General features: G+C 39.3%; 1 protein-coding gene across 1 annotated transcript in view; it reads right to left on the bottom strand.

The window, feature by feature from the left end:
• Positions 1-12,458, bottom strand: part of ZDHHC13 (zDHHC palmitoyltransferase 13) — a 54,663-nt gene extending 42,205 nt beyond the window's left edge. Inside the window, exon 1 of the mRNA XM_017858214.1 lies at positions 12,316-12,458. Coding sequence (XP_017713703.1) covers positions 12,316-12,342 — 27 coding nt within the window. The 5' untranslated portion in view covers positions 12,343-12,458. The remainder of the gene's footprint in view (positions 1-12,315) is intronic.
• Positions 12,459-13,146: the final 688 nt, after the last annotated feature.

The following is a 13,146-nucleotide window of genomic DNA, read 5'->3' as shown; positions in this document are numbered from 1 at the left end:
TGAATCCAGTAATATATAAAAAAGACTACACATCACAACCTAGCTTAAACATTTCAAAATAAATCAATGCAAACTACCATATTAATGAATAAGGTGAATATTCATATTAACAGAATAAAACATATATTCAAATATATACAACAGTAAAAAATATATATTCATCATAGAATAAAGCATTTAACAAAATTATATGAAAATTCTTTATGCAAAGCATATGACAAAATTTGTAAAATCTTTCAATACAAGGGAAAGAAGGGAACCTCCTCAATCTGATAAAGAACATTTACAAGAAATCTACAGCTACCATCACATTTAATGGTACAAGACCATTTTTACTCCAAGACTGGAAATAAAGCAAAGATGCTCATTATCACCACTTCTAATTAACACTATACTAAAGCACCAGACAGCATAATAAAGTAGGAAAATAATAAAATGCACACAGATTAGAAAAGAAGTAAATCCATTTTACTTGCAAAACATGATCATATGCATAGAAAATTCTAAGGAATCTTTTTAAAAAAGTTTACACTAGCATCAAAAAGGTAAAATACTTTAAATGCTTTTATACTGTATCCCGTATTTTTTGGTGTGTTCAGTGGGAGGGTCACATCAAATATAGCCATGCTTTCATTAACAATGAAGATATATTCTGAGAAACAAATATTTAGGCCATTTCATTCTTGTGCAAATATCACAATGTGTATTTACACAGAGCTAGGCAGTATAGCCTATTACACACTTAGGCTACATGGTATAAACTATTGCTCTGATCAACATCGTATGTGTGGTCTGGCATTGATCGAAACATTATGGGATGTATAACTGTACCTAGAAAATTGCTATAAATGAAAACTGACTTATTATTTTATAACCTCATCTTGCTTTTTACCATCAATAAAGTTACCTAGCTTTCACCTACCTTATCACCAAACCTATTTCTGTGAAGTTTTCAGTTTAAAAAGAAAATCATTCTCTAAGGATGAATACACAATTGAGAATAAAAAATTGAAGATATTTGAAATAATGTGTCAAAGTCACTTCTCCAAGAGTTCCAAAAGTTTTAAGAATGAAAGTTTCTTAAATTTCATTTTAAAAGATAGTTTTAAATTTCTTTTAGAAATTTTAATTTTAAATAAAGTTGTTACAAGACAAGGATGCCTGCTCTCAAGCACTTCTATTCAACACAGTATTCGCAGTCCTCTCCAGAACAATCAGGCAAGAGAAAGAAATAAAGGGCATCCAAATAGGAAGACAGGAAGTCAAACTATCCCTGTTTGCAGATAACATGATTCTCTATCTAGAAAACCCTATAGTCTTGGCCCAAGAGCTCCTTCAGCTGATAAACAACTTCAGCAAAGTTTCAGGATACAAAATCAACGTACAAAAATCGCTAGCATTCCTATACAACAACTATCAAGCCTAGAGCCAAATCAGGAAGGCAATCCCATTCACAACTGCCACAAAAAGAATAAAATACCTAGGAATACAGCTATTCAGGGAGGTGAAAGACCTCCACAATGAGAATTACAAAGCACTGCTCAAAGAAATCAGAGAAGACACAAAGGAAAAGACATCCCATGCTCCCGGATAGGAAGAATCAGTATCATGAAAATGGCCATACTGCCCAAAGCAATTTACAGATTTAATGTTATCCCTATCAAATTACCAAAGACATTCTTCACAGAACTAGGAAAAAACTATTTTAAAATTCATATGGAACCAAAAAACAGCCTGAATAGCCAAGGCAATCCTAAGCAAAAAGAACAAAGCTGGAGGAATTACATTACCTGACTTCAAACAATACTATAGCGCTATAGTAACCAAAACAGTTTGATACCGGTACAAAAACAGACACACAGACGAATGGAATAGAATAGGGAGCCCAGATACAAGGCTGCACACCTATGACCATCAGATCTTCAACAAAGCTGATAAAAACAAGCAATGGGGAAAAGACTCCTTATTCAATAAATGGTGCTGGGATTACTGGCTAGCCATATACAGAAAAATCGAAGCTGGACCCCTTCCTTATACCATATACAAAAATCAACTCAAGATGGATCAAAGATTTAAATGTAAAATCCAAAACTATAAAAACCCTAGAAAAAAACCTATGACATACCATCCTGGATATAGGAATGGGCAAAGATTTCATAAGAAAGATACCAAAAGCAATGGCAACAAAAGCAAAAACTGGTAAGTGGGATCTAATTAAACTAAAGAGTTTCTGCACAGTAAAAGAAACTATCAACAGAGTAAACAGACATCCTATAAAATGGGAGACAATATTTGCAAACTATGCATCCGACAAAGGTCTAACATCCAGCATCTATAAGGAACTTAAATTTACAAGAGAAAAACAAACCCCATTAAAAAGTAGGTAAAGAACATGAACAGATACTTTTCAAAAGAAGACATACATGCAGCCAATAAGCATATGAAAAAAAGCTTAATCACATCACTGATCATTAGAGAAATGCTAATCAAAACGACAATGAGATACCATTTCACACTAGTCAGAATGCTATTACTAAAAAGTCAAAAAAATAAGAGATGCTGGCAAGGTTACAGTGACAAAGGAATGCTTATACACTGTTGATGGGAGTGTAAATTAGTTCAACCATTGCAGAAAGCAGTATGGCGATTCCTCAAAGAGCTAAAAGCAGAACTACCATTCAACCCAGCAATCCCATTACTGGGTATATACCCAGAGGACTACAAATCATTCTACCATAAAGACACATGTATGTGAATGTTGACTGTAGCACTATTCACAGTAGCAAAGACATGGAATCAATGTAAATGCCCACCAATGACAAACTGGGTAAATAAAATGTAGTACATATAAACCATGGAATACTATGCAGCCATAAAAAAGAATGAGATCATGTCTTTTGCAGGAATACGAATGGAGCTGGAGGCTATTATCCGTATGCAGGAACAGAAAACAAAATACTGCATGTTCTCACTGGGAGCTAAATGATGAGAACTCATGAACACAAAGAAGGGAACAGCAGGCTGGGCATGGTGGCTCATGTCTATAATCTCAAGGCAGGTAGATCACTTGAGGTAAGGAGCTCAAGAACAGCCTGGTCAACATGGTGAAACCCCGTCTCTACTTTAAAAAAAAAAAAAAAAAAATTAGCCAGGGTGGTGGTTTGTGCCTGTAGTCCCAGTTACTTGGGAGGCTGAAGCAGGAGAATCGCTTGAACATGGGAGGTGGAGGTTGCAGTGAGCCGAGATCACACCACTGCACTCCAGCTTGGGTGACAGGGCAAGGCTCCATTGCAAAAAAAAAAAAAAAAAAAAAAAAAAGAAGGGAACAACAGACACTGGGGTATACTTGAGGGTGGAGGGTGGGAGAAGGGAGAAGAGCAGAAAAAATGACTACTGGGTACTAGGCTTAATACTTGGGTAATGAAATAATCTATACAACAAACCCCCATGACGTAAGTCTGTGTATATAACAAACCTGCACATGTACCCCCAAACCTAAAACAAAAGTTTTTAAAAGAAAGTTTTAAAATTTTCAGTTTTACTTAAATGAGTCCATAACCCCTCAAGGGGTTATTCTGAAGGGGCACTGTTTTTAAAAAGTTAATTTACAGTAAAATTAACTTTGGTATACAGCTCTATGAATTTTAACACATGTATGGAGTCATGTAACCACCACTATCATCCATTATAGTCACACCCTCCTGTAACCCCAACAAACTCTTGGCAACCACTGATCTGTTGTCATTAATTCTGTCTTTCCCAGAATGTCATATAGTGGAATCATACAGTACACAACCTTTTAGGAGGGGCTTCCTCCACTCAGCACAATGGTGCTGAGATTTACTCAAGTTGTTGCATGTTATCAATAATTCCTTCTTTTTTATTGCTGTGTAGTATCCCACTATATCGGTGCATCACAGTTAATCTATCCAAACAATCTGCGTGGGTTGTTTTCCAACTTTTGGCAATTATAAATAGAGCTGCTAAAAATATTCATGGACAGACTTTTGTGAGAACATGCTTTCATTTCTCTAAGAGTAAGATTGCTTGGCCATATGTTAGGTATATTTAAATTTATGAGAAATTGCTAATCTATTTTCCAGACTGGCTATACCAGCTTGCATTGCCACTAACAACTATGAGAGTTACAATTGTTCTGCATTCTCACCGGCACTTGGGATATTGTCAGTCTAATAGATGTATAGGGGCATCTCATCATGGTCTTAATTTACATATCCTTAACAGCTAATGAAGTTGAGCATCTTTTCACGTGCTTATTTGCCATCTGTATATCTTCTCTGGTGAAGTGCCTGTTTAAGTCTTTTGTCCATTTTTCAATTGAGCTGTTTGTTTTCTTACTGTTAAGGTTTGAGAGTTCTTTATATTATACATTCTAGATACAAGTCTTTTGTCAGATACGTGATTTGCAGGTATTTTCCCCTGGTCTGTACCTTACCTTCCCGTCTCTTAAAAGTCTGTTTCATAGAGCAGAAGTTTTAAATTTAAAAAAAGTCCAATTTATCAATTTGTTCTTTTATGGATTGTACTTTTGGTGTCGCATCTAAAAACTACTGTCTTGGGGTCACAATTCCTCTGTTCAGAGAAGAAACTTCTCTCTCAGTGTTTCTGGTGCCTGTGCTGCCAGGAAATCCCTTTGCGGCTCCTTGAGCTTTAACTAGATAGCTTCTCATAGAGCACTCGCTGTCTGCACTGTTGCTTACTTCCAAGGCTCAAGTCAAAGCTGGGGGCAAATCAGAGAGAAAAAAAGTAAATCAGCTACTGATTTGGTGGGTTTTGAATTCCAGTCTTTTTCTTCTTCAGTCCACCTGCTTTCCTGAATAGGTAAATTCTGATTTATCTGGTAAATAATCAATACCCCGGTACATACACACACAAAGAATCACACACAGTTAAAAATAAACATGTAGGTAGTTAGATTAAAATGTAAATAAAAACATTACTTTAGGATGCTTTTCCTGATGTCAGGGTTTAAGTATATTCAATTGGAAGAAGGCAAAGGGTTGAGGAAAAGAGTTGAACTATACTCAAAATTTCTAGAATTTCAGTAAGTAATAGGTGTAACAAAAAGTACAGCTAAGATTGACAAAAAAATCAGTGTATTTTATATAAAAAAATTTTACTAGAATTTTAAACTATAGAATGATACAAATTAATTTTAAAGATCTAGCAATACAGAAGTGAATACAGGTTTAACAATCTGGACTATTTCCTCTCCAATACTGTACCACCAGAGATAACCAGTATAACAGTTGGGTGCATCTTCCCTCATTATGTATATATATTTTAACATATATAATATTGTGCTATATATATACATACACACACATTTTTAATCATTTCCTTCTTATACTTACTGAACAAATAGGATCACATTATATACATTATTCTTCAACTTGCTTTTCTCATGTAACAATATATCATGTACAGTCCTGCAGTTCAGTAATATTTCACTATTGTTCCATTGTATATAGATATAGCATAATTCATTCAACCATTCCCCTTTGGTTAGAGACACAGGTTGATTTCAGCCTTTCACGTCTATACACAATCCAATCAATACCGTGGGCATTCTAATTCTATAGGACTGATTCCCCAAAGTAGGACTGTTGAGTCAAAAAACGTGCATTTTAAACATAAATAGATTCTGACCAAATACTCTCCCCAATTCACAGTTCCAACAGCAAAGTATATACATGTTCTTTCTCCCTACAAACCTTCCCAGAACCGAATATTATCAATCTTTTTACAGCCTTGACAATCTGATGGCTAAAAATGGCATCCTATTTTTCATTTGTACTCTCCTAGTTGCTAATGAGTCTGAGTGTTTTGTTTGTTGTTGTTGTTGTTAGGTATATTGGCTCTCCATATTTTCTCTTTTGTGGATTGCCTTTTCAGAGTTTACTTATTTTTCTAATGAATTGTACATATCTGTTTCTCTTTGTAGGTTAGATAGATTAACCCTTTTTTGTTTTGTTTTTGAGATGGGGTATTACTCTGTCACCCTGGCTGGAGTGCAGTGGCACCATCAAAGCTCACTACAGCCCTATCTGCTGGGATCAAGTGATCCTAACACCTGACCCACCCTCGTAGCTAGGACTATAGGCAAGCACCACCACACCCTGCTGATTTTTTTATTGTTCTGTAGACAGGTCTCGTTATGTTGCCCTGACTGGTCTTAAACTCCTGACCTCAAGTTATCCTTCCACCTTGGCCTCCCAAAGCACTGGGGTTACAGGCATGAGCCACCACACCCGACCCTGACTCTTTGTTTATACACAGATTTTTCATCAGGGAAAATGGAGTTATTCTAGATACAAATTTGTTGCTTCTTATACTGTGTTAAGGCATTAAGGACATCAGCTTTATTTTTCACGTATAAAGATGAGGAGATTTACATGTTTTAATGTGAAGAATATCCACAACTAAGAGCATTTGTTTAGTAGGCAATTGATTACTGTGTATTTATGATGTACAATTATGCTAAGGGCATAGAAGACATGGGTGTCTCTCCTCCAGGAATTTAAGTCTAATAAGGGAGATATGTCAGAGACAGAGTAAAATAATAATAGCAAGTAATATGTGATATATATGATTAAATGGCAATTATAAGAAACTAGAAAACAGGAGATATATTTTGTTCATGTCATCATTGTTTACCCAAATCCAGATCAAAGTAAAACCTAAAAATGACTATATTCAAAGCTTATGTTTGAAGTCAATCATCTACAAAGTGAGGAAGGTACACTCAAGGCCTTATGTGCAGTAACCCACTAGGTAATGTGAGAAAAAGTTAAAGCTTCTATTATATTAACCTTTTATCTTTTACTTAAAAGGAAAATAAAATTTACAAATTAGAGTTTTAAAGCTTTACCAAATTTATTTTTTCTTTTTAGCACACTTCTGCTGGCAGGAAAGCTTTACTAATTTTTAACAATGGCAGTCTCATTTAATGGTATGCCAAGCAGGTCACTCCTTATACTCTGTTTACAAGGTAACCTGGGGGCAGAGAAAGCTTCCACAAACAGAGAGTTGACAGTAGGACCTTCAGCATTTTACAAAATATATTAGATTATTTTCAAATTATATTGTTAAATTTTAACTAAATTACCTCTCCCAAAATGAGCAAGTAGCTTAAGCTGATTTCTACAAAGAAGCCATGAATTGAGATAATAATAATAATAATAATAATAATAAGCACAAGCGAATAAGAAAATAGCAGATCAGGAACTCTTCATCAGACACATGAAGTATAAACAAAGATGATCTAATCCAATCTGACAAGTCAGTACCCCCTCGGAAAAAATTCTAAATTGTCAAAAGGCTAAACTGAGGCAGATTTATAACCACTATCTTTAATTCAAATCTTGCCATGAGCATATACTGAGCTATCAGTTAATGAATATAATTTAGAAATACATTGTCAAATCTTATAATAACATGATCCACGACAACATGAAATTGGCAGCCGGCTCCTATCCCCACGTTCAAACAGAAGAGAGCTGAAATTTTTATTTTCTGTCAAGTTTTCTGTGAAGCAAGGTCAGGAAAAGGAGGGCAAGGACATGGCAGAGAAGGAGACAGGCAACCTTCAGTCTCAAAAGATGGGGAAGAAGACACATTGAGTCTCTGCTTCCACAGTATACTCTCAGCCTAATCTCTCCTGATTGCACTGATGACACGGGCCAAATAACCAGATTCCTAGTACTGCCACATTGGCTGTATGATAGTGGCGAATCATCTACTCTATTTTTGGCTCATTTCTACATTTGCAAAATGAAAGAGACAGATCAATACACCCATAAAGCTCCTTCTAAGTAGTCTCATGTTGCATGGTCCTAAGCCAAGCTGTTACAATAGTCATTATTGACTTGGGAACTGGTAAAGACTTTACTGCATGAACAAACACACTATATGGATAAAGAAGTTTAACTGCTACATGGCTGCCTACAATGTTAAGGTAACAGAACAGACTAAGCAAATTCTTACAATGCCAGCCAACTCCCAAGAGTTTTCATTAATTATTCATTCAGGGAAATATAAAGAACACCTATACAAATCACAGAAGTAGGTAATCGGGGATAAAAGATGAGTAAGACACAATTCCTTCCATAATTCATTCATTCTAGACATTTACTGAATGCCTACTATGTGCTGGGCATTACTGTAGACACAGCGATATGGCAATGAACAACAGACAAGGTCCTTGGTTTTCAAGGAACTTATATTCTAGTTAGGGATATACTCACTTCCCCATTTTCAGAGCAGAGTAAAATACAGACTACTCCTCAGACCTTGAACTAAAGAATGGGTGGACTCCAAGTGGCAGCAAACAATCAAACAAGATCATATCATGGCTGAGTAGTAGTGAAAATGCACTGCATCAGGAGCTCTGACACCTGGGCTCTGCTAACTTGCTATGAACCTTTGGAAAGTAAGTTATTATTTTTGAGTCTTGAATTCATGGGAAAAGTTAAAGGGTTAGACTAGATAAATGGTTCTCAAACCTTCCAAACGTCATGGACCTTTTTGAAAATGTTTCCAAAATTAAGGCCTCTCTATTTAAGAGAAATGCACAACTGCACATGTAAACTAACTTTTCAAGATGTTCACTAATTCCAAGATGTTCACTAACGCCCTGAAGCTTATCCTATATGCCAGTTTAAGAATCTCTCAACTAGGTAATTCACTGAAAAGCCTTCCAGCTCCAAGTATTCTATGATTCCATTCCATTTTACTTCCTCTAGTCTTCCTAGGATTCCAGTCTACAACTGCCTCAAGATAGTAGAATAACATGTTTTTTGTATTGTTGTTGTTTTAATTAAGATACACAGGGGAAAAAAATTTAAAGAAGGAACAAAGAGGGATGCCAAGAAAGAGATATGTAGCTAGCTCACTGTCCTCCACAGAAGAGTGAAAAGCAGAACAAGATATTATGAAAATTATCTAACAGACATATGAATACATTTGTGGTAATTTTTACAACATAGCCTCAAAATTATTTGCTACTTCTCCATCAAGAGGTAAAGGTCTATGTCCCTTCCTCTTGACTCTGAGCTCTGTGACTATCTCACTAATAATATATTTCGAAGTGATGCTGTGCCAGTTCGCAGGCCCAGGCCTTAGAAACTGGCAGCTTCTTCTTCCTGGCTCTTCCATTAGATGGTCACTAATGGAAGTCAGCCACTATACTGTGCAGAGGCCCAGGCCATGTGTAGGTGTCTCTACTGGAACTTAACTGCCAGATGTAAGTGAAGACTCGTAGATACCAGCCCCGGCTCTCAAGTCATCTCCAGCTTATGAGTCTTTGCAGCTGAGGCTCCAGACATGGTGGAACAAAAACGAACCAACCCTGCTGCAGTCTGTCCAAGTCCCTGACACACAGAGTCCATGAGCATGACAAAGGCTGTTTCATACCACTATGTTTTGGGGTGGTTTCCTACACAATAGATAACTAGAGCATCTTTAAGTTCTGAGGGATCGTGTAATACTTCTCACACAGAGATGTCACAAATGCGATTATTTTTCTAAATTATATACAAGAATTGTTAAAGTTACAGTGGGCATTAATTTAAGCCAAAATCAAGATCTAGAAAACCACACTCAAACTCCAGTGACAGTCATTATCCTGACAGATTATCAAATAAAAAGAGAGTGAGAGAGAAGGAGCGACTGAGAGAGAAATATGTGACAGTCATTAAAAGTTCTCATGTCATTAAAGTTCTCATTAACAGAAGTTCCAGAGTTTAGTTTCTAAGTTCATTCATTGACAAGTATTTACAGGTACTCACCAGTGCTGGGCATTGTTCCAGATGCCAGGCACACAACAGTGAACATAACAGATAAAAATCACTGTCCTTATAGCACTAACATTCAGTGGAGGAGAAAGAAACAATAAACAAGACCAATAAGTATATTAAATGGTGTTAAATGCTGAGGAGAAATCTAAAGCAAGGAAGGAGGCCAGGGAGTGTTGCTGGTAGTGCTGATGATGGAAAAGGTTTGCAATTTTAAATACCGGGGTCACAGAACGCCACACAGAGGTGTCATTTGTGTCAAGACTTTAAAGAGGTGGGGGAATAAGCCAAGTGGGCACACAAGGAAAGAGCATTCCAGGCAGAGCAAATAGTAAGTACAAAAGACCCTGAGGCTGGTGTGGCTGGGGATGACGGGGCAAGCAAGAAAGTAGTAAAAGATGAGGTCAGGCCGGGCGTGGTGGCTCACGCCTGTAATCCCAGCACTTTGGGAGGCTGAGGTGGGCGGATCACGAGGTCAGGAGATCGAGACCATCCTGGCCAACATGGTGAAACCCCGTTTTACTATACAAAATATTAGTAGGGCGTGGTGGTCCGCGCCTATAGTCCCAGCTACTCAGGAGGCTGAGGCAGGGAAATCTCTTGAACCCAGGATGCGGAGATTGCAGTGAGCCGAGATCGTGCCACTGCACTCCAGCCTGGTGACAGAAACTGTCTTAAAAAAAAAAAAAAAAAAAAAGATGAGGTCAGAAAGGAAACTGGAGACCTGATTGTATAGGCAAATCCTGGCAAAAATCCAACAGCACTGATCTTGGAATCAAAAGAACCGAATTCAATGAGAACAGTAATGTTTTTGTCTGTTTTGTTCACTAATTTATCACAGCACCTAAAACGGTGCCTAGCAGACATTCAAAACACATTTGCTGAATGAACGACTGAAGTCTTGGCTCTATCACTTAGCAGCTATTTGACTTCTAGCAAGTGATTCCAGTTTTCTGAGCCTCTGTTCTCATCTTTAAAATCAGAATAATCATTTCTCCCCACCTCAAAGGACTATAGTGAGGATCAAAAATGGGGAAGTATTTTGCAAACTGCAAAGCAGTATATATAGGTAAGCTCTTCACATTATTGAAAAAGTTAACAAGAGCAATTATTAACAACAACGATATCTCTACCTTTCCCTACTAAATTCAACCACCGAATCATTCTCTCCCTCTCTATAGGCCACGGAACTGGGACAAGGCTAATCTTCCCTTCAGCACAGAAAGGAACTTTAAGCACTTGAAAGCTTTTGTAAATGAGTGGCAGTAATTAAGACATAATAGTTACTCCTACCAACTTTTCTTTGAGCCTCTCTGAGAAAAAGAATGAGGCGCTGTTTCCATGTGAAGATTCAACACCCTTTGGTAAAATCCAGTCTGCCTGAGAACTATTTATTTTTCTGTCAAAATGCAAGAACAACCAATAAGAACACCTTGACATCTCCCCAGACATCTTGTCCCTCACTTAAACCTATACAAGACCTTGCTGAAAGAAGGGAAAGGGAGAGCATGAGGAACACTCTCGGGACTGAAAAATGTTTTTACAGATCAACTAATCCAATCATCCCAAACTGAGAATCTACCGCCTAACTCGTTCCAACTGAAGAGAGCTTCAGTGTTCTCATCTGTATATGGGGATAATATCTTAAGGATGCTTCAATTCTGGAATAAAATAATGCATATGAAAGCATCTGGCACGGGTTATGCACTCACTAAAACTGGCTGAATCTGGAAATTCTGCATTTATTCAATAAATATTAAGTGAACGTCTACAAAATACCAGTCAGTACTCTAGGCACTAGGAAAGGGCCATAAGCAAAAAGCACAAAAATCTCGTTCTCTTGGAGCCAACATCTACCTCCTGTAACTTCCCCGACTGGCCCGCTTCACTTCTTTGGAACTCCGTCTGGCTTTTATACAACACCTCCTCCACGGAATATTGTCCTTTGAGATTTTGCAGATCCCTATGTGTACCTCCCCTCTCCACGCCCCTTTCCTCCATCCTAAACAAGCAGCCTTAATTCTTTCAAGGAGTAAGCAAGGATACGGAAACAGAAGCGAAAACTGGACTGGGTGGGGTGGAGGCAGGTGCCAAGGCGCCAGGGCTGAAAAAGAAATCAACAGAACCGCTCCGACTCCAGGGTCCGAATCAGGTGTGTAACCTGACACCTCTCCCGGGAAGGGCCATCCTCCCCTCCCCAGGCCCACAGAGGTCCCCGCCAGGCTCCGGGTACCCGCCCCTGGGGGCGCCCTGGCCAGGGATGAAGGCTGGAGGGGCCGGCTCGGGCCCTCACCCGTCAGTCCTTGCCTTTCCTTCCCAGTCACCTCAGAGAGAATTTCCAGCACCATTCTTGGTGTTTCCAGGCTCCCGCTTCCCAGACGCAGGCCCCGCCGCTCCCGAAACCCCCTCACCGAGCGGCCTCTCACCCACACCGTCCTTTCCTTCACAGCTGCAGTCGCTCTCCTGGCCCCCAGGACAGCCACCGCCCGGTCGCACTCACCTGCGAGCCCAGCCCCGGCCCCTCCATCTCCCCAGGAACCCACAGCGGCTGAGGTTACTAGGCAAGTAGCGACTGCCGCCAGTCCGCCAGCCCGCCTTGGGCTGCGTCTTCTCCCACTTCCTGCTGGCGCCCTCACCTCCGCCGCTGCGGTCCCCGCTCGTGCCCTGAGCCGTCAATCGGTCCCGGAGAACCAATCCCAGCGCTCCATCGGCTAGGGGCGGGACTTTCTCACCTCCAGGGAAACCCGCTGTGAACAGTTTGCCAGAGGTTCCACCTCCGACCCGCGTGTGCCTGTCGCTACCCCAGACCCAGCCCAGGACCAAGCGCCCCAGCCCCAGGTGCCACGGTCCCCAGATGTGCGCCCGGGGTCAGGATCAGACTGTTATTCCAACGTCAACCACCATCTATTGAGAGCAAATCTGGACTTGGCTACTTAACTGCTAGATGACCTTGTGAAAGTCTCTTATTTTACCTCAGTTTTCTCATCTATGAAATGAGGAAAATAAGGGTACCTACTTCATGGAATTATCAGGAGGATTAAATGAGAAAACGCATGTAAAGCCTCTCAGCCAGTGCGTCACATGTAAAAAGGAATCAATAGATGTTAGCTATTTAAATGTTTTCCATTCCATTTGTGTGATCTTGGGCAAGTCACCTCTACCGGCTGGGGTTCTGTTTCCTCACATGAAACAAAAAATGAGTTCTATGGCCCAGGCTGGAGGGGGAGTGGGCGAGAGTCTCCCACTTGAAACGCACCTCCCCCCTGAGCTCCACGACCCTTTGTGGAGGGCACTGGAGGAACTGGCTTTTTTTTTTTTTTTTTTTTTTTTT

The sequence above is a fragment of the Rhinopithecus bieti genome, unplaced genomic scaffold (genome assembly GCF_001698545.2).
Source record: "Rhinopithecus bieti isolate Rb0 unplaced genomic scaffold, ASM169854v2 scaffold_2350, whole genome shotgun sequence".
In the NCBI taxonomy this organism is placed as follows: Eukaryota; Metazoa; Chordata; class Mammalia; order Primates; family Cercopithecidae; genus Rhinopithecus; species Rhinopithecus bieti.
The sequence above is the reverse complement of the archived record's forward strand: the minus strand, read 5'-3'. Positions and strand labels throughout refer to the sequence as shown.